We start from the raw sequence: 21,450 nt of genomic DNA, 5'->3' as shown, positions 1-21,450 counted from the left end.
TATTGTTGAAGTGAAACAATAGCAAACAAATACAATGAAACGGAGTGATAGTCAGAGTGGATTCCAGTCTACCTAACAGTATAGCAGTGTTTCCCACAGTATAGTCATCTTTCCAGTACAGATGGTATAAGGGAGACAGGCTGTAGTTCCAGTATCTATGAGAGACTCACTGTCTCCTAATCTAAATGCTGTAACTGTGACAAGGCATGCAATGTGACAGAGAAGGACTGAGGCAAAATGAAGCCTAATCACTCAACTGAGCGGGTTCTAATGAGAACACAACATGACATGAGACCGAGGGGGAGACATGGAAAGAATAAAATGTTCTAAATGATGTCCTGCATGGAAAACAACTCCAGGAAACCAAATGAGTTACTGTAGTAAATATTCTAAACTGAATTGTGTTTTTGTTGACAATGCCTAAAGCCTGTACTTTTCGTAATGTTGTTGGGGGAAATAACAGGTGAATTCAAATGGAGAGAAACAACAAATCCCTATTTCTCCTAATCTAAGAAAGATAGACTGATAAAGAGTCCTTTCAAACTGAGAGGAACGGAAACTAATTTCTCAAGTACCAATGCCTTCCATTTTCTGCATCAGTCTGCCGTAACAGACTGATGCAGCATCATTTTCTGCCGTAACAGTCTGAAAAGGAAAAAGGTTTCTGGGTTTCCAATAACTGAGATAAGGTGCTTTGGTGAGCAGCTGAACCTTGACTACTCTGTACATACCTGTTGTAAATATCTGAAATGGAGGAGCATTCTCTTCTTGTTCCAGATGACTATCAGCAGCCCATAATTTTTCCTATGAGCTGGAAACAATATAACGTCACCGTAGCAACTTCTATACAACTCCCTGGAAAACAGTGACAATTGATACTGAGTGGACTATCCTGGCTAAATAAAGTGCATCAACCTCAGTGTACTAACCTCAATACAACCTCAATACAACCACAGTATACCCTCAGTGGCCAGTTTGCCTCCAGAGCAGCCTGAAACCTTCGGGGGATGGCGTTCAATCGTTGCTCAATTGGTATCAAGGGACTTAACGTGTGCCAGCCTGTACAGTTGACAACAGGCAGGATGGGGCCATGTACTCATGCTGCTTACACCAAATCCTGACTAGCATGACGCAAAAGGAACCGGGATTCGTTGGACCAGGCAATGTTTTTCCACTCTTCAATGGTCCAGTGTTGGTGATGGCGTGCCCACCGGAGCCGCTTCTTCTTGTTTTTAGCTGAGAGGAGTGGAACCCGGTGTGGTCGTCTGCTGCAATAGCCAATCCGTGACAAGGATCTACGAGTTGTGGTTTAGGAGATCTGCACACCACTGTTGCACTGCGCTGTTATCTGTTTGTGGCCCGCCTGTTAGTTTCTACGATTCTTGCAATTCTCCTTCGACCTCTGACTGGATGATTGTTTGTCACACCATTCTCTGTAAACCCTAGATACTGTCGTGTGTGAAAAGCCCAGGAGGGTGGCCACACCTGGCACTGACGATCAAAGTCGCTTAGATCAGTTGTTTTTCCCATTCAATCTAACAGTAACTGAATGTCTTGATGCCTGTCTGCCTGCTTTATATTGCAAGCCACGGCCACGTGACTCACTGTCTGTAGGAGCATTACATTTTCGTGAACGGGGTGGTGTACCTAATAAACCATGAAATGTGATTTTTGTTTAATTGATTGAGATACAGCCTATATTGGACCTATATGAATTCTAGCTACTTTATGAAGCAAAATGTTGTCCTCTAGAAACGAATATGTAACACTGTAAATACATTAATTAAAAGCTAAAATGTTGATACGAATACCTGGAAAATATACATTTTTAAAAAAGGGACACATTTCTCAGCATGGATTTGTCTAATTTTAACAGTATCACCCCAATGTTTAGTCACACTTGGTGTTACACTGTGAGAGGAGATGGTGTTCTGCATGGTGTTTAAAGTGGAACAGACAGCGTTTTAGTAACGTGAAATCGTATATGGAAATCTGTTCCCGGGGAAGAATATGACGTATTTGTTTGCCTTTTTTGACAAGCGAGCGTTTAGATATGGATATTTTCATGTTTTCATACTGCTGTAGAATGTTTGAGAATGACGTAGAGTTACGTATATCCAGGTCACACGGCCAGGTCTCTGACCTAAGGCATTTCGGGAAAATTCTATCGCAATATAGAGTGGGAAAATAAACCCTTATACAAATATGTCTGTTTTGTCCAGGACTCTAGACAGAACGGTGTGCCACAGCCAATCAGAGCTACAGTAGGCCTATAAGTCATTTTCCACATGGGCATTCCATCTTTCACTTTGGCAGTAGCAACAGTGCGACTTTAAACCAATTAGTAAGCATTGGCCAAAAGCCATAAAATACACCTGAATAAATTTCTGCAAATATGTAAATACCACGGGAGTCCTCTTACATTTGGGAACATTACAGCCTTATTGATCAAACAACCATGAACAGGTAGGCTCTCTCCCCCTCCCTAAGATCAACAACTAATCCACAGCGAGATGAGATCAAATCTAATGAGGTAAGAGGAGATAAACCAGCGTTTCCCAAACTTGGTCCTGGGGACCCCAAGGGCTGCACGTTTTGGGTTTTGCCCCTAGCACAACACAGCTGATTCAAATCATCAACTCATCATCAAGCTTTGATTATTTGAATCAGCTCGGTCCCCAGGACCGAGTTTGGGAAATACTGGGATAAACTCTCTCAAACTTTTTCAGCTAGTTGACTGTCAAAATTTCACTGATAAACGATGGGGAATATTAGCCCGCTCGTCCTTCTGCAGCTTGCCTGCCAATGCATGCATGTCCCAACACAAGTTTTGACAAGTGAATGGGAACTGCCTGCCCGCCTATTTGATCGATGCCAAATACATTTGATTGACAACTAAGAGATATGCTGACTGTGGATAAGTCGTTCAAGTTCAGCATAGCTTTCTAGCGAGTCACATTTCTTGGTAGCTAATCAAATAACACCTGCATCTATAGCTGTAGCCACCAAAAACGATATGAGGGGGAAAAGTCGGCCACTTACCCACTCGTCCAATAACATGACATCCTCCCAGCAGCTATCTAGCTAACGTTAGGCTCAGTGTTCTTAGCTACATTAATAGATATGCTAGTCTATTAGCCACGGTATGACTGACTTGTGATCATTGCCCTTCCTAGTTTGATTGTATTGACATTCCCAGCCTTGGTTACATTTGTTTCTGTCCAGAATATTGAGTCATTGAAGCTGAACCAGTGCATCCTGAATGGAGGCAGCAGACGATGTACCAGGCCAGCTGGGATTTACAACCTGATAGCTATATGTTTTGTACTACCAAGAAATGTATCGGTGAGTTATATGAATCATGCATTGAACTGCATCCATCTATTCTGACAACAATGCCTGACTCTACATCATGGGATTTGGAATAAAATATGACCTATTTTTAAAACTTCTTATAAAGTCGTTTTTTTTTGTAGAATAAACTGTGAATTTTATATTTTTGACTGATATGTGACCCGTTTCATGAAGGTAGGCATATGTCGCACATCACTACTTCACAGGAGAGGAATTTGGCAGAAATACCTTCTGGAACATGTGAACTTTCGTGTGCCTTAATAACAAACTTGTATGCCATCTGTAAATATGATTAAAATTGTTAAATTACAAGCCTAGTTGGTTTAGCCACGGAAAAAGACAGGAATCTTCCTCCTAGCCATGATTGGCTGAGATAATGAATGGGCTGGACATGCCGAGAGATGAGTTCAGATTGGTTTGATTTGGCATGCTTCTGTCTATGACATCAAATCAAATGTCATTTGTGCCGAAAGTGCCGAATACAACAGGTGTAGCAGACTTTACCGTGAAATGCTTACTTACAAGCCCTTAACCAACAATGCAGGTTAAGGAAAAATAAGAGTGAATAAAATTAAAAGTAACAATAAAATAACCATAATGAGGCTATATACAGGGTATTACGGTACAGAGTCAGTGTGGAGACTATATACAGGGTATTATGGTACAGAGTCAGTGTGGAGACTATATACAGGGTATTACGGTACCGAGTCAGTGTGGAGACTATATACAGGGTATTACGGTACCGAGTCAGTGTGGAGACTATATACAGGGTATTACGGTACCGAGTCAGTGTGGAGACTATATACAGGGGGTTCCTGTCAATGTGAGTCAATGTGCGGGGGTATTACTTACTCGAGGTGATTGAGGTAATATCTACATATAGGTAGGGGTAAAGTGACATATTATCATATTTCTAGGTAGGGGTAAAGTGACTATGCATAGATAATAAAAAGCGAGTAGCAGCAGCACACAAAACAATTATAATAAAACATAAATGGGGGGTCAATGCAAATAGTCTGGGTAGCCATTTGATGAGCCTTTTTTAGGGGTAGAAGCTGTTAAGAAGCCTTTTGGACCTAGACTTTGCACTCCAGTACCGCTTGCCGTGCGGTAGCAGAGAGAACAGTCGATGACTTGGATGACTGGAGTCTTTGACAATTTTTGGGCCTTCCTCTGACACCGCCTAGTATAGAGGTCCTGGATGGCAGGAAGCTTGGCCCCTAGTGATGTACTGGGCCGTTCGCACTACAGCCGTTCGCGGTCGGAGGCAGAGCAGTTGCCATACCAGGCAGTGATGCAACCAGTCAGGATGCTCTCGATGGTGCAGCTGTAGAACCTTTTGAGGATCTGAAGACCCATTCCAAATCTTTTCAGTCTCCTGACTGATAGTTTGTTGGTGATGTGGACACCAAGGAACTTGAAGCTCTCAACCTGCTCCACTACAGCCCCGCCGATGAGAATGGCGACGTGCTCGGCCCTCCTTTTCCTGTAGTCCACAATCATCTCCTTTGTCTTGATTACGTCGAGCGAGAGATTGTTGTCTTGGCACCACACGGCCAGGTCTCTGACCTCCTCCCTATAGGCTGTTTCGTCGCTGTCGGTGATCAGGCCTACCACTGTTGTGTCGTCAGCAAACTTAATGATGGTGTTGGAGTCGTGCCTGGCCATGCAGTCGTGGGTGAACATGGAGTACAGAAGGGGATTAAGCACGCACCCCTGAGGGGCCCCCATGTTGAGGATCAGCTTTGCAGATGTGTTGTTGCCAACCCTTACCACCTGGGGGTGGCCCGTCAGGAAGTTCACAGGGAAGTGTTTAGTCCCAGGGTCTTTAGTTTTGTGATGAGCTTTGAGGGACTATGGTGTTGAACGCTGAGCTGTAGTCAATGAACAACATTCTCACATAGGTGTTCCTTTTGTCCAGGTGGGAAAGGGCAGTGTGGAGTATTTGTATTTATTATGGATCTACATTAGCTGCTGCCAAGGCAGCATCTACTCTTCCTGGGGTCCAGCAAAATTAATTATACAATTAAAAATTAAAGAAATTCGTCAGCCGGTGATTGTCAAGCAAATAACTGTCGGTCTCACAGTAATTGACCGCTAATTAAGATAAACACATTTAGCATCTCCTGGCTTCCAGGCATACAAGCCACTGATTCAGACCTTTGGAACATCTACATATTAAAAAGTCTAATAAATCGATGTAATATAGCCTACACCTTCACAATAAATCAATTATTTATTTAGATAGGTCTAAAGAAACACGATATGAAGAAAATGTAGTCTATTTCAGAAGAACAGAATAGCATACTCTGAGTTGACCTTATGTTAAGGTCCTGATTTGACTATGCCATATGGCTGTGGGCTACACTAGTTCATTTAGCAGACAAGATTTGCTTAGAATTCCGTGGCATTATTTTATATTATTTTATAGTATGAAGAATACAATTTAACAAAGCTGAATAAAGTAGAAAGGATGTTTTCTCCAAATGATTTGAGGGAGTGCGCACATGCGGCTATTCTGTGTTGAGCGGTTAACAGGTATTCCTATATGCTTAATGTAGAGTTATTAATGTAACTTTAGTTGTTCTACAAATGTCGGGCTGTATGTTTTGATTTTTAACCTGTTTGGGCTGCAGGGGCAGTATTGAGTAGCCAGATAAAAGGTGCCCATTTCAAACGGCCTCGTACTCAATTCTTGCTCGTACAATATGCATATTATTATTACTATTGGATAGAAAACACTCTCTAGTTTCTAAAACCGTTTGAATTATATCTGTGAGTAAAACAGAACTCATTTGGCACAAACTTCCTGACCAGGAAGTGGAAAGTCTGAAAACTATGCTCTGTTCTAGGTCCTGCCTATAAATGGGCATGATACGTATTAGTATACATGCACGTCATACACCTTCCCCTAGATGTCAAGAGGCAGTGAGAGAAGAAATGGAGTGTTTATCTTGGTCTGAGTTGGAATAAATCCTCTTGGAATGACGTGTCACCCATTTCCTGTTTTCAGGAAGGCGCGAGAAGGAACCGGGGATTGCCTTCTGAAAAGCTGTCGTTATAGGCGACTACTATCTCCGGCTTTGATTTTATTTGATACATGTGACAATATCATCGTAAAGTATGTTTTTTCAATATAGTTTAATCAGATTATTGAAATTTTTTCGGGAGTTTTGCCGTGTTCCGTTCTCTTCTGTTTGTTGACATGGAGAGATTCGCGCCACTTGGCAAGTGTGCTTGCTAAATCGAGAGGGAAAAAGGCCGTTCTAAATCCAAACAACGATTGTTCTGGACAAAGGACCCCTTGTACAACATTCTGATGGAAGATCAGCAAAAGTAGGACCCATTTTATGATGCTATTTCATATATCTGTCGAACATGTTGTGCTAGTCGTTTGCGCCTAGCTTTTGGGTACTCTCTCGCTATACCTAAGCTGTATGTCGTAATGAAGTTATTTTTAGAATTCTAACACGGCGATTGCATTAAGAACTAGTGTATCTATCATTTCCTATACAACATGTATTTTTTAGTTATGTTTATGAATAGCTATTTGGTCAGAATATGTGTGTCAGAAAAAGTGTCAGAAAAATATCCGGACGTTGTGGGAAAAATATGCTACATTAGCACAATGTATAACCACTGATTTCAGCTCTAAATATGCACATTTTCGAACAAAACATAAGTGTATGTATAACCTGATGTTATAGGACTGTCATCTGATGAAGCTTATCAAGGTTAGTCAAAAATTATATATCTTTTGCTGGTTTGTTACGATCGCTAACCTTTGCTACTGGGGAATGGCTTGTGTTTCTGGCTATTGTGGTAAGCTAATATAACGCTATATTGTGTTTTCGCTGTAAAACACTTAATAAATCGGAAATATTGGCTGGAATCACAAGATGCCTGTCTTTCATTTGCTGTACACTATGTATTTTTCAGAAATGTTTTATGATGAGTATTTAGGTATTTGACGTTGGTGTCTGTAATTATTATGGCTGCTTTCGGTGCAATTTCTGATTGTAGCTGCAATGTAAACTATGATTTATACCTGAAATATGCACATTTTTTGAACAAAACATAGATTTATTGAATAACATGTTATAAGACTGTCATCTGATGAAGTTGTTTGTTGGTTAGTTTGGTTGGTTCTTGGTTAGTTAGGTTGGCTTTGTGCATGCTACCTGTGCTGTGAAAAATGTCTGTCCTTTTTTGTATTTGGTGGTGAGCTAACATAAATATACGTGCTGTTTTCGCTGTAAAACATTTTAAAAATCGGACATGTTGGCTGGATTCACAAGATGTGTACCTTTCATTTGCTGTATTGGACTTGTTAATGTGTGAAAGTTAAATATTTCTAAAACATATATTTTGAATTTCGCGCCCTGCACTTGAAGTGGCTGTTGTCATATTGTGGCCGGCCTCGGGCTTGCAGCCAGAAGAAGTTAATACATTGTAAGGCTGCATGATGGAACTAATAATGATTTGAAGAAAGTTGCATGAAAGGCATGAGCTCCGCTTTGTTTTTTTTGCGCAGGCTGTACACACTTCATCAGTCTCTCATTCACAATTTGACAAGCACTCGATAATGCCTTCAATTTCTCGGCGGCATCCCCGTTGTTTCATTCTCCCTCCGAAGCACCTCTCACTCACATGGCTCTCCATCACGGCTACAAGTGAAGATAGACACTTCCGAGGTGCATATTGAAGATATTGGAAGATCTGTCCACATTTACTTTTCGTCAGCCAGCAAGATGAGTTGGTCTAACGAACAGCAAAAGCACTAGACTATGTCATTCTACTATCCCCCATAGTACAAAGGTCAACCAATTGTATTCTGTGCGAGAAATAAATATTCCAAACATAGTCTGGGACAGTGGTAGGATGTGATAGATCCAAATGAATGCAACCACTAGCATCCCAAACATTTTTTACGCAATGTGGCTGACTCAACAGATCTGGTTGTCGTAAGGACGGGACCAAGGCACAGCGTGGGTTGAGTTCCACATATTTATTTCAAAGTGAAACTTAAGCAAAAACAATAAATCAATAAACGAACAACGAAACGTGACTACGTGGTGCTACATGCACAATACACAAAACAATATCCCACAAACACAGGTGGGAAAAATAGCTACTTAAATATAATCCCCAATTAGAGGCAACGATTACCAGCTGCCTCTAATTGGGAACCATACCAAAACACTAACATAAACTAGAACACCCCCTCGTCACGCCCTGACCTACTACACCATAGAGAAACAAGGGCTCTCTATGGTCAGGGCGTGACAAGATCAAAACATTTAGCTTAAAATGTTGATGAACTATTAGGCTATTTCTTCACATTATAAGCGCAGCAATGCGAACACGGCAGAAGGCTATAAGCATGAATGTTCCATTAGCGGGAAAACACCATTATCAAAAGTGACAACAAATGCAATTATACATGTAATGCTTTTATTATAAAGGTGCATTTTTATGGTGAAAATGATCTTCCCCAAACTTGAAACTCACACGCTGCTTATATATACCAGTTAGGCTCTACACCCCTTGTAAAGCAGATTAATGTGCTTAATTTTAATAAGTTATTTGGCCACTTTAGTTGTGATACAAACCTTATCAAAACATATAGGCCTATGGGCTAGAATACATGAGGTGTGCGACTATGAGAAAAAAAGCAACAAAAAAAGGCATTGTTTCCTGCCTTACACTGGGCCTCATTCTCAAGTGATAGGCTAATATTGTCACCCATCAGACTACTCTTGATTTAATCTTGTCTTTACATATACTAAATAATATATGTGTGACATTTGTTTGGATTTAGAATGGACCATTATCATGCACCTGTATCGAAACAGGAGCAGCGGGGAAAAATACATGTCATCTATGCATATATAGACAATGGAGGACGCTTTTCCGGTGCTTCAATTTTATGAAATCCAGGTAGGCTATACTCCTGTTGTAAATAGAAGCAATGTGTTTAATATTAGGAAAGTTGAGTAAAAAATATAGTAAGCCAAGCCTATAGAAAGCTGATGGGATCCTCCTCTTTTTAATAGAGGCCATCACTCTGTTTTCTCTCGCAATTGCATAGCCTATATAAATGTTGTGCAACATGAGCTCATGGGCTCTCATGAAGTGTTTGATTAGATTTCCGAATACATTTGCATCGATGAGTGATTACAAGGACAATAGAGTGCTGAGTACCAGGCAGTTAGCAACTTTGGTAGGCTACTAATGACCATCAGCAGCATCAGAGCTTGGAGAAGCCTAATTACTGTGACTAAACGGTCGAGTGAAATTTGACTGCCTTCATGACCCATGACTGCCGGTTTGGCGGTAATACAGTCACCGCAACAGCCCTAGTAACAATACACTGTAAATATACCACTTCACATTTAGCCCCGGGATACAGTCCGAACGTAACGGTGAAATGTTGAATTTGAGATGAAATAATGTGTTGAAATACAAGCTGGTGCTAGTCTAGATGATTCCATTTTAAATCACAATGTATATGGTGAACATTAAACTTCTTCAAATATTACATCAGCACCGTAAGAGAGTAACACAGCTCTCTTTTATCATAAGGAGTTAGGTAGTATTTCTGTACAGCAGTCAAGGTGTAATGGGTCCTGTGTGTAGCTGGTGTATAGAGTCAGGCGCAGGACAGCAGATATGAGTAATCAAAGTACTTTACTCAACGTACTTTACTTTTAAATAAACCAAAATACAAAGCAACAATGCGAGTCCACAATAACGGACCGATATACAAACAAACAATCACTCACAAACAAACATGGAGGGTTAAATAATGAACAAGTAATTGGGGGATTGAAACCAGGTGTGTAAGACAAAGACAAAACAAATGGAAAAGAAAAAGTGGATTGGCGGTGGCTAGAAGGCCGGTGACGTCGATCGCCGAATGCCGCCCGAACAAGGAGAGGGACCGACTTCGGCGGAAGTCGTGACACAAGGCTCTGGAAGAACAGAACACTGTATTCTCACACTACTGCTGAAGAAAGAAGACCTGCTGTATGTTTGATTCCCCCCCTGCTATACAACAAGCTAATTCCAGTTATCATCGTACAACGCTTTGCAATATGGACAGAAAATAAGAGGCGAAGCAGCGTGCACGGCCAGGGAGTATGAGCAGCAGAATACAGACTCCCCATCATCGTCATCTACACGCTTTAGTTTACACCCATCCAGGCCCAACCAGCAGGGAGAACCTTCAGTTTACACCCATCCAGGCCCAACCAGCAGGGAGAACCTTCAGCTTACACCCATCCAGGCACAATCAGCAGGGAGAACGCCTGACAGAGAGCAGAAACACCAAAAGGACAGATGGAGAGAGATAGAGGTATAAAGTGCTCTGTGATAGTAGAACTTGGCATGGTGTGCAGTGTAGTGTAATGTAGTCTGTACTCTCCAGGGCAGAAGCAAGCCATCCCTGCTAGGAGAGAGTGGGAACAGAGATAGAGATATAGATAGATAGATCTCAGAGATAGAGGGAGATACACAGTAAGAGCTAGAAGAAGAAAGAAGGAGAACTGTGAACTGTGGAGAGCCTGAGATAGAGACCAGAGATATAGACCAGAAAGAAAGAGACCAGAGAGAAAGAGAGCTGCGAGATTTAGACCAGAGAGAAAGAGACCAGAGAGAAAGAGACCAGAGAGAAAGAGACCAGAGAGAAAGAGACCAGAGCGATAGAGAGCTGTGAGATAGAGACCAGAGAGAGAGAGACCAGAGAGAAGAGACCAGAGAAAGAGACCAGAGAGAAAGAGACCAGAGAGATAGACCAGAGAGAAAGAGACCAGAGAGACCAGAGAGAAATAGACCAGGGAGAGAGAGACAAGAGAGATGAAGACCAGAGAGAAAGAAACCAGAGAGATAGAGACAAGAGAGAAAGAGACCAGAGAGAAAGAGACCAGAGAGAAAGAGACCAGAGAGAGAGACCAGAGAGATAGACCAGAGAGAAAGAGACCAGAGAGATAGACCAGAGAGAAAGAGACCAGAGAGAAAGAGACCAGAGCGATAGAGAGCTGTGAGATAGAGACCAGAGAGAGAGACCAGAGAGAAGAGACCAGAGAAAGAGACCAGAGAGAAAGAGACCAGAGAGATAGACCAGAGAGAAAGAGACCAGAGAGATAGAGAGACCAGAGAGAAATAGACCAGGGAGAGAGAGACCAGAGAGAGATGGACCAGAGACAAACCAGAGAGAAAAAGACCAGAGAGATAGAGAACAGATAGATAGAGAACAGAGAGCTAGAGAACAGAGAGCTAGAGACCAGAGAGATAGAGACCAGAGATAGAGACCAGAGAGATGAAGACCAGAGAGAAAGAGACCAGAGAGATGAAGACCAGAGAGAAAGAGATCAGAGAGATGAAGACCAGAGAGAAATAGACCAGGGAGAGAGAGACCAGAGAGATAGAAACCAGAGAGATAGAGACCAGAGAGAAAGAGACCAGAGAGATGAAGACCAGAGAGAAAGAGACCAGGGAGAGAGAGACCGGAGAGAGACCAGAGAGAAAAAGACCAGAGAGCTAGAGAACAGAGAGAAAGAGAACAGAGCGATAGAGACCAGAGATATGAAGACCAAAGAGATATGAAGACCAGAGAGATAGAGACCAGAGAGATAGAGACCAGAGAGATAGAGAGCAGAGAGATAGAGACCAGAAAGATAGACCAGAGAGAAAGAGACCAGAGAGATAGACCAGAGAGAAAGCGACCAGAGAGAAAGAGACCAGAGCGATAGAGAGCTGTGAGATAGAGACCAGAGAGAGAGAGACCAGAGAGAAGAGACCAGAGAAAGAGACCAGAGAGAAAGAGACCAGAGAGATAGTCCAGAGAGAAAGAGACCAGAGAGAGAGAGACCAGAGAGAAATAGACCAGGGAGAGAGAGACCAGAGAGAGATGGACCAGAGACAAACCAGAGAGAAAAATACCAGAGAGATAGAGAATAGATAGATAGATAGAGAACAGAGAGCTAGAGAACAGAGAGATAGAGAACAGAGATATGAAGACCAGAGAGATAGAGACCAGATATATGAAGACCAGAGAGATAGAGACCAGAGATAGAGACCAGAGAGATAGAAACCAGAGAGATAGAGACCAGAGAGAAAGAGACCAGAGAGATGAAGACCAGAGAGAAAGAGACCAGAGAGATGAAGACCAGAGAGAAAGAGACCCGAGAGATGAAGACCAGAGAGAAATAGACCAGGGAGAGAGAGACCAGAGAGATAGAAACCAGAGAGATAGAGACCAGAGAGAAAGAGACCAGAGAGAAAGAGACCAGAGAGATGAAGACCAGAGAGAAATAGACCAGGGAGAGAGAGACCGGAGAGAGACCAGAGAGAAAAAGACCAGAGAGCTAGAGAACAGAGAGCTAGAGAACAGAGAGATAGAGACCAGAGATATGAAGACCAGAGAGATATGAAGACCAGAGAGATAGAGACCAGAGAGATAGAGACCAGAGAGATAGAGAGCAGAGAGAGAGCAGAGCAAGAGAGAGCAGAGAGAGAGTGAGAGCAGAGAGAGAGAGACATTGCTTTGGCAATGTTAACATATGTTTCCCATGTCAATAAAGCCCCTTGAATTGAATATAATTGAGAGAGCAAAGAGAGAGAGCAGAGAAAGAGAACAGAGAAAGAGAGCAGAGAGAGAGAGAGAGCAGAGAGAGAGAGAGACCAGAGAGACAGAAACCAGAGAGAGACCAGAGAGAGAGACCAAAGAGATAGACAAGAGAGAGAGAGAGCAGAGAGAGAGACCGAGGAAGAGAACTATGAGCTATGGAGAGCCAGCGAGAATGATACCAGGGAGAGACAAGAGACATACCAGAGAGACCAGAGACATACCAGAGAGACCAGAGACATACCAGAGAGACCAGAAAGAGACCAGAGAGACCAGAGACATACCAGAGAGACCAGAGACGTACCAGAGAGACCAGAGACATACCAGAGAGACCAGAGACATACCAGAGAGACCAGAGACATAACAGAGAGACCAGAGACATCCCAGAGAGACCAGAGAGACCGGAGACATACCAGAGAGACCAGAGACATACCAGAGAGACCAGAGACATACCAGAGAGACCAATGACATACCAGAGAGATCAGAGACATACCAGAGAGACCAGATAGACCAGAGACATACCAGAGAGACCAGAGAGACCAGTGACATACCAGAGAGACCAGAGACATACCAGAGAGACCAAAGACAAACCAGAGAGACCAGAGACATACCAGAGAGATCAGAGACATACCAGAGAGACCAGATAGACCAGAGACATACCAGAGAGACCAGAGAGACCAGTGACATACCAGAGAGACCAGAGAGACCAGTGACATACCAGAGAGACCAGAGACATACCAGAGAGACCAAAGACATACCAGAGAGACCAGAGACATACCAGAGAGACCAGAGAGAGACCAGAGAGACCAGAGACATACCAGAGAGACCAGAGAGACCAGTGACATACCAGAGAGACCAGAGACATACCAGAGAGACCAGAGAGAGACCAGAGAGACCAGATAGACCAGAGAGACCAGAGACATACCAGAGAGACCAGAGACATACCAGAGAGACCAGAGACATACCAGAGAGACCAGAGAGACCAGAGAGACCAGAGAGACCAGAGACATACCAGAGAGACGAGAGACATACCAGAGAGACCAGAGACATACCAGAGAGACCAGAGACATACCAGAGAGACCAGAGACATACCAGAGAGACCAGAGAGACCAGAGAGACCAGAAAGAGACCAGAGAGACCAGAGAGACCAGAGAGAGAGAGCTGAGATGAGCAGCCAGACAGTAAAGAAACTCGATAGTGTACCTGGGATACTCTGTCTCCTGGAGGTCAGGGAATTGTCTGTCCCTTGTGAGTCCTTGTTCCCTTTAGAGTAAGGACCATCATCTGGAAGGAAGGGGCAGAAAACAGGGCTATTATAGGTCTACGTCTCAAATAGCACCCTATTCCCTATGTAGTGCACTACTGTTGACCAGAGACACAACCTAACCAATTCCAAATGTAGTGCACTACTTTTGAATGGAGTCCATCCTAATCCTTATGTAGTGCACTACTTTTGACAGGAGTCCATCCTAATCCTGATGTAGTGCACTACTTTTGACAGGAGTCCATCCTAATCCTGATGTAGTGCACTACTTTTTAGCCCATCCTGGACTGCGCAATCATGTAGTGCACTACATGAGGAATATTGTGCTAGTTGAGACACAGCCGTAGAGCAGCAGGCTATCACCTGGCCCATTAGACTAGATGGTGGTGACATGAGATAGACGGCCAGATGTCGGGTGGTACAGCACTATACGTGCTGCTATTTCAACATCCTTGGGGTTTATGGTATTATGATATTGCGGTAATGTATGATGTTGCCAGTACGATTGATGTTTCACATATTGGAAGTCTCCAGGATACCCTAATGCAAATTCTCTTCAGAATAAAACCTCTGACAATACTCTGTTCAGATTAAACCTCTGACACTACTCTCTTCAGATTAAACCTCCAACATTACTCTCTTCAGATTAAACCTCCAACACTACTCTCTTCAGATTAAACCTCTGACACTACTCTCTTCAGATTAAACCTCTGACATTACTCTCTTCAGATTAAACCTACAACACTACTCTCTTCAGATTAAACCTCTGACAATACTCTGTTCAGATTAAACCTCTGACACTACTCTCTTCAGATTAAACCTCCGACAATACTCTCTTCAGATTAAACCTCTGACATTACTCTCTTCAGATTAAACCTACAACACTACTCTCTTCAGATTAAACCTTTGACAATACTCTCTTCAGATTAAACCTCTGACAATACTCTCTTCAGATTAAACCTCCAACATTACTCTCTTCAGATTAAACCTCCAACATTACTCTCTTCAGATTAAACCTCCAACACTACTCTCTTCAGATTAAACCTCCAACAATACTCTCTTCAGATTAAACCTCTGACATTACTCTCTTCAGATTAAACCTCCAACACTACTCTCTTCAGATTAAACCTCCAACACTACTCTCTTCAGATTAAACCTCTGACAATACTCTCTTCAGATTAAACCTACAACACTACTCTCTTCAGATTAAACCTCTGACAATACTCTCTTCAGATTACCTCCGACACTACTCTCTTCAGATTAAACCTCCGACAATACTCTGTTCAGATTAAACCTCCAACACTACTCTCTTCAGAATAAACCTCCAACATTACTCTCTTCAGATTAAACCTCCAACATTACTCTCTTCAGATTAAACCTCCAACACTACTCTGTTCAGATTAAACCTCCAACATTACTCTCTTCAGATTAAACCTTTGACAATACTCTCTTCAGATTAAACCTGCAACACTACTCTCTTCAGATTAAACCTCCAACACTACTCTCTTCAGATTAAACCTCCGACAATACTCTCTTCAGATTAAACCTCCGACACTACTCTCTTCAGATTAAACCTCCGACACTACTCTCTTCAGATTAAACCTCCGACACTACTCTGTTCAGATTAAACCTCCAACATTACTCTCTTCAGATTAAACCTCCAACATTACTCTCTTCAGATTAAACCTTTGACAATACTCTCTTCAGATTAAACCTCCAACACTACTCTCTTCAGATTAAACCTCCAACACTACTCTCTTCAGATTAAACCTCCAACACTACTCTCTTCAGATTAAACCTCCAACACTACTCTGTTCAGATTAAACCTCCAACATTACTCTCTTCAGATTAAACCTCTGACTATACTCTCTTCAGATTAAACCTCTGACAATACTCTCTTCAGATTAAACCTCCAACATTACTCTCTTCAGATTAAACCTACAACACTACTCTCTTCAGATTAAACCTCCAACATTACTCTCTTCAGATTAAACCTCCAACACTACTCTCTTCAGATTAAACCTTTGACAATACTCTCTTCAGATTAAACCTCTGACATTACTCTCTTCAGATTAAACCTCTGACACTACTCTCTTCAGATTAAACCTACAACACTACTCTCTTCAGATTAAACCTCTGACATTACTCTCTTCAGATTAAACCTCTGACACTACTCTCTTCAGATTAAACCTCAGACAATACTCTTCCGATTACCTCTGACAATACTCTCTTCAGATTAAACCTCCGACACTACTCTCTTCAGATTAAACCTCCGACACTAATCTCTTCAGATTAAACCTCTGAAACTAATCTCTTCAGATTAAACCTCTGACAATACTCTCTTCAGATTAAACCTCCGACACTACTCTCTTCAGATTAAACCTCCGACACTAATCTCTTCAGATTAAACCTCTGAAACTAATCTCTTCAGATTAAACCTCCGACACTACTCTCTTCAGATTAAACCTCCGACAATACTCTCTTCAGATTAAATCTCCGACAATACTCTCTTCAGATTACCTCCGACAATACTCTCTTCAACTGTCTGTTCCTGTGTTCTGAAGTCCTACATGAGGGCACATTACTGTGAGCTTCGAGAAGAGGATTCATTTTTCATTAAATGCCGCAGTCTTAATTTCCTTTAAACCTTATCCATGAACTAATACCGTGTTGCTGTGGGGCCTGTTATCAATAATTGTCGCTGGAGTTCTGTTCCTTGTGCCTACTCTATTAGATAAAACACTTCAGCTATCTATTCCCCGACACCCACAGGAACACACACACACACACACACACACACACACACACACACACACACACACACACACACACACACACACACACACACACACACACACACACACACACACACACACACACACACACACACACACACACACACACACACACCGTATTCCAACAGCAGAAATTGGACAACAGAATGATCTGTCTTTGGGGAAAGTCAGGGGAAGTCAGGGGAAGAGTGTTCTTCTCTCTCTGCTCCCAGTTTTAGATTCAGCATTGTTGTATTGTTAATCTATAGCCTTCAGAGAGAAAGCGAGTGACAAAGGGACAAAGTCCGTGTTTATCTGGTGCTAGCTAGTGCAGTCAAGTACGGCTCCCGGCTTTTGTTCTTCCTCGTGTGTTTCCTTTCACACAGACAGACGACTCTAATCACTTCAATTGTGCTACCGTCACCTGTTTGAGCAGTGTGCGTGCGCGTGTGTGTGTGTGTGTGTGCTGTAGAGGAGGCTGGTGGGAGGAGCTATAGGAGGACAGGCTCATTGTTATTGGGCTGGAATGGAATCAATGGAAGGGAGTTAATCGTGGTTTCCAACCCGAACCTCCTCCTCTGCTGGCCTTCGCAGATTCTGCCTTTAAGCTCCTGAACTTAGCGGTCGGCTCCCTTTTCCTTTTGGAATGCCGAGTTATCGTACCATTTCTACTGATCTGCGTGCCAGTTATGATTTTTATATACACATTTTTGTTGAACGGTTTCATTTAATTTATAATAAAGTATTCATATCTCAAAATCAATGTCATGTTGTTAATCAAAATTATATTTAAATTCAAATTATACAAATCCAAAAGCAACTTCTTTTGCCATTGGTAATATGTCAAAATAGCCTACATAAAGGCAACCAATAAAAACTTTGCAGCCGGCAGGTAGAAAATATCCTGATAAAAATAAACATCCTATAAATCACACTGGCTATGCATGGCCTGTCTGCAAGGAACTTGAAACATTTGATCAACTATTAACTTGGGTCTGGCCTGAAGCTTGCACAACCAAACTTGCAACATTCGATAAAATATTCTGGAACCTCAAGAGTTTCCGGCTCCAGTGAGCCCTGGACAGACAGACACAGCTGTAGGCTATTTGCGCAAGAGACAAGAAGTAATCAGGTAAGCCTATTTTATGATGTTTCCACCAGATCAGAAAATTAATTATTTTTCCCCTTTCATGCTGAGTGGTTATCGAACGGGAGAAAGCTGGAAAGATTTTTAAAATAGGCCACATTGAGGAACTATTTTAATTCTCAATGGCTTGTAAAAACAAACTTTGTTAACTTGCTTTTTTGAGGCGAAGAAAAAATGACTTTGAGAAGTTCCCCAAAGTGATGGTGAGTTAAGACAATCAGAAATACTAATCAGATCCCCAAATGGGAACATTTATCGGCCTACATTTGCACGCAGGCCAGGTAGCCTCTAAGCCTATTTCTATATGTAATCAGGTCCTTACTCCAGATTGACAGGAACGCTCTAAACAAAAGACAATGAATGAATTGACAGCTCGTAAAATGGAATGAGATAAATCAAAACCTTTGCCTCACAACAACGTGTCCTGTCCAACAATGAGAACAGTAAGACTGTAATAATGTCCTGTCCAACAATGAGAACAGTAAGACTGTAATAGTGTCCTGTCCAACAATGAGAACAGTAAGACTGTAATAATGTCCTGTCCAACAATGAGAACAGTAAGACTGTAATAATGTCCTGTCCAACAATGAGAACAGTAAGACTGTAATAATGTCCTGTCCAACAATGAGAACAGTAAGACTGTAATAATGTCCTGTCCAACAATGAGAACAGTAAGACTGTAATAATGTCCTGTCCAACAATGAGAACAGTAAGACTGTAATAATGTCCTGTCCAACAATAAGAACAGACTGTAATAATGTCCTGTCCAACAATGAGAACAGTAAGACTGTAATAATGTCCTGTCCAACAATGAGAACAGTAAGACTGTAATAATGTCCTGTCCAACAATGAGAACAGTAAGACTGTAATAATGTCCTGTCCAACAATGAGAACAGACTGTAATAGTGTCCTGTCCAACAATGAGAACATTAAGACTGTAATAATGTCCTGTCCAACAATGAGAACAGACTGTACTAGTGTCCTGTCCAACAATGAGAACAGTAAGACTGTAATAGTGTCCTGTCCAACAATGAGAACAGTAAGACTGTAATAATGTCCTGTCCAACAATGAGAACAGACTGTAATAGTGTCCTGTCCAACAATGAGAACAGACTGTAATAATGTCCTGTCCAACAATGAGAACATTAAGACTGTAATAATGTCCTGTCCAACAATGAGAACAGTAAGACTGTACTAGTGTCCTGTCCAACAATGAGAACAGACTGTAATAATGTCCTGTCCAACAATGAGAACATTAAGACTGTAATAATGTCCTGTCCAACAATGAGAACAGTAAGACTGTACTAGTGTCCTGTCCAACAATGAGAACAGACTGTAATAATGTCCTGTCCAACAATGAGAACAGACTGTAATAATGTCCTGTCCAACAATGAGAACAGTAAGACTGTACTAGTGTCCTGTCCAACAATGAGAACAGTAAGACTGTAATAATGTCCTGTCCAACAATGAGAACAGACTGTAATAGTGTCCTGTCCAACAATGAGAAAAGACTGTAATAGTGTCCTGTCCAACAATGAGAACAGTAAGACTGTAATAGTGTCCTGTCCAACAATGAGAACATTAAGACTGTACTAGTGTCCTGTCCAACAATGAGAACAGTAAGACTGTAATAGTGTCCTGTCCAACAATGAGAACAGACTGTACTAGTGTCCTGTCCAACAATGAGAACAGTAAGACTGTACTAGTGTCCTGTCCAACAATGAGAACATTAAGACTGTACTAGTGTCCTGTCCAACAATGAGAACAGACTGTAATAGTGTCCTGTCCAACAATGAGAACATTAAGACTGTAATAGTGTCCTGTCCAACAATGAGAACAGTAAGACTGTACTAGTGTCCTGTCCAACAATGAGAACAGTAAGACTGTACTAGTGTCCTGTCCAACAATGAGAACATTAAGACTGTAATAGTGTCCTGTCCAACAATGAGAACAGTAAGACTGTAATAGTGTCCTGTCCAACAATGAGAACAGTAAGACTGTACTAGTGTCCTGTCCAACAATGAGAACAGTAAGACTGTAATAATGTCCTGTCCAACAATGAGAACAGTAAGACTGTAATAGTGTCCTGTCCAACAATGAGAACAGTAAGACTGTACTAGTGTCCTGTCCAACAATGAGAACAGTAAGACTGTAATAATGTCCTGTCCAACAATGAGAACAGTAAGACTGTAATAGTGTCCTGTCCAACAATGAGAACAGACTGTAATAATGTCCTGTCCAACAATGAGAACAGACTGTAATAGTGTCCTGTCCAACAATGAGAACAGACTGTAATAGTGTCCTGTCCAACAATGAGAACAGTAAGACTGTACTAGTGTCCTGTCCAACAATGAGAACATTAAGACTGTAATAGTGTCCTGTCCAACAATGAGAACAGTAAGACTGTAATAGTGTCCTGTCCAACAATGAGAACAGACTGTAATAGTGTCCTGTCCAACAATGAGAACAGACTGTACTAGTGTCCTGTCCAACAATGAGAACAGTAAGACTGTAATAATGTCCTGTCCAACAATGAGAACAGACTGTAATAGTGTCCTGTCCAACAATGAGAACAGTAAGACTGTAATAATGTCCTGTCCAACAATGAGAACAGACTGTAATAGTGTCCTGTCCAACAATGAGAACAGTAAGACTGTAATAGTGTCCTGTCCAACAATGAGAACAGTAAGACTGTAATAGTGTCCTGTCCAACAATGAGAACAGACTGTAATAGTGTCCTGTCCAACAATGAGAACAGTAAGACTGTACTAGTGTCCTGTCCAACAATGAGAACAGACTGTAATAGTGTCCTGTCCAACAATGAGAACAGACTGTAATAGTGTCCAGTCCAACAATGAGAACATTAAGACTGTAATAGTGTCCTGTCCAACAATGAGAACATTAAGACTGTAATAATGTCCTGTCCAACAATGAGAACATTAAGACTGTAATAGTGTCCTGTCCAACAATGAGAACAGACTGTAATAGTGTCCTGTCCAACAATGAGAACAGACTGTAATAGTGTCCTGTCCAACAATGAGAACAGACTGTAATAGTGTCTTGTCCAACAATGAGAACATTAAGACTGTAATAGTGTCCTGTCCAACAATGAGAACAGACTGTAATAATGTCCTGTCCAACAATGAGAACATTAAGACTGTAATAGTGTCCTGTCCAACAATGAGAACAGTAAGACTGTACTAGTGTCCTGTCCAACAATGAGAACAGACTGTAATAATGTCCTGTCCAACAATGAGAACAGACTGTAATAGTGTCCTGTCCA

The 21,450-nt window shown here is 41.8% G+C and overlaps 1 protein-coding gene across 1 annotated transcript in view; it reads right to left on the bottom strand.

Annotated features, from left to right (window-relative positions):
• The window catches only part of LOC120041897 (glutamate receptor-interacting protein 2-like), an 86,244-nt gene extending 69,388 nt beyond the window's left edge, over positions 1–16,856 (bottom strand). Inside the window, exons 1-2 of the mRNA XM_038986759.1 lie at positions 16,817–16,856; positions 14,186–14,266 (exon numbers count right to left, since the gene is read on the bottom strand). Of these exons, the coding sequence (XP_038842687.1) occupies positions 14,186–14,266; positions 16,817–16,856 (121 nt within the window). The remainder of the gene's footprint in view (positions 1–14,185; positions 14,267–16,816) is intronic.
• Between the last annotated feature and the right edge of the window lie 4,594 nt (positions 16,857–21,450).

This window comes from Salvelinus namaycush, unplaced genomic scaffold, assembly GCF_016432855.1.
Source record: "Salvelinus namaycush isolate Seneca unplaced genomic scaffold, SaNama_1.0 Scaffold573, whole genome shotgun sequence".
NCBI lineage: Eukaryota > Metazoa > Chordata > Actinopteri > Salmoniformes > Salmonidae > Salvelinus > Salvelinus namaycush.
Note: the sequence above shows the minus strand (reverse complement) of the source record. Positions and strands in the feature narration are given on the sequence as shown.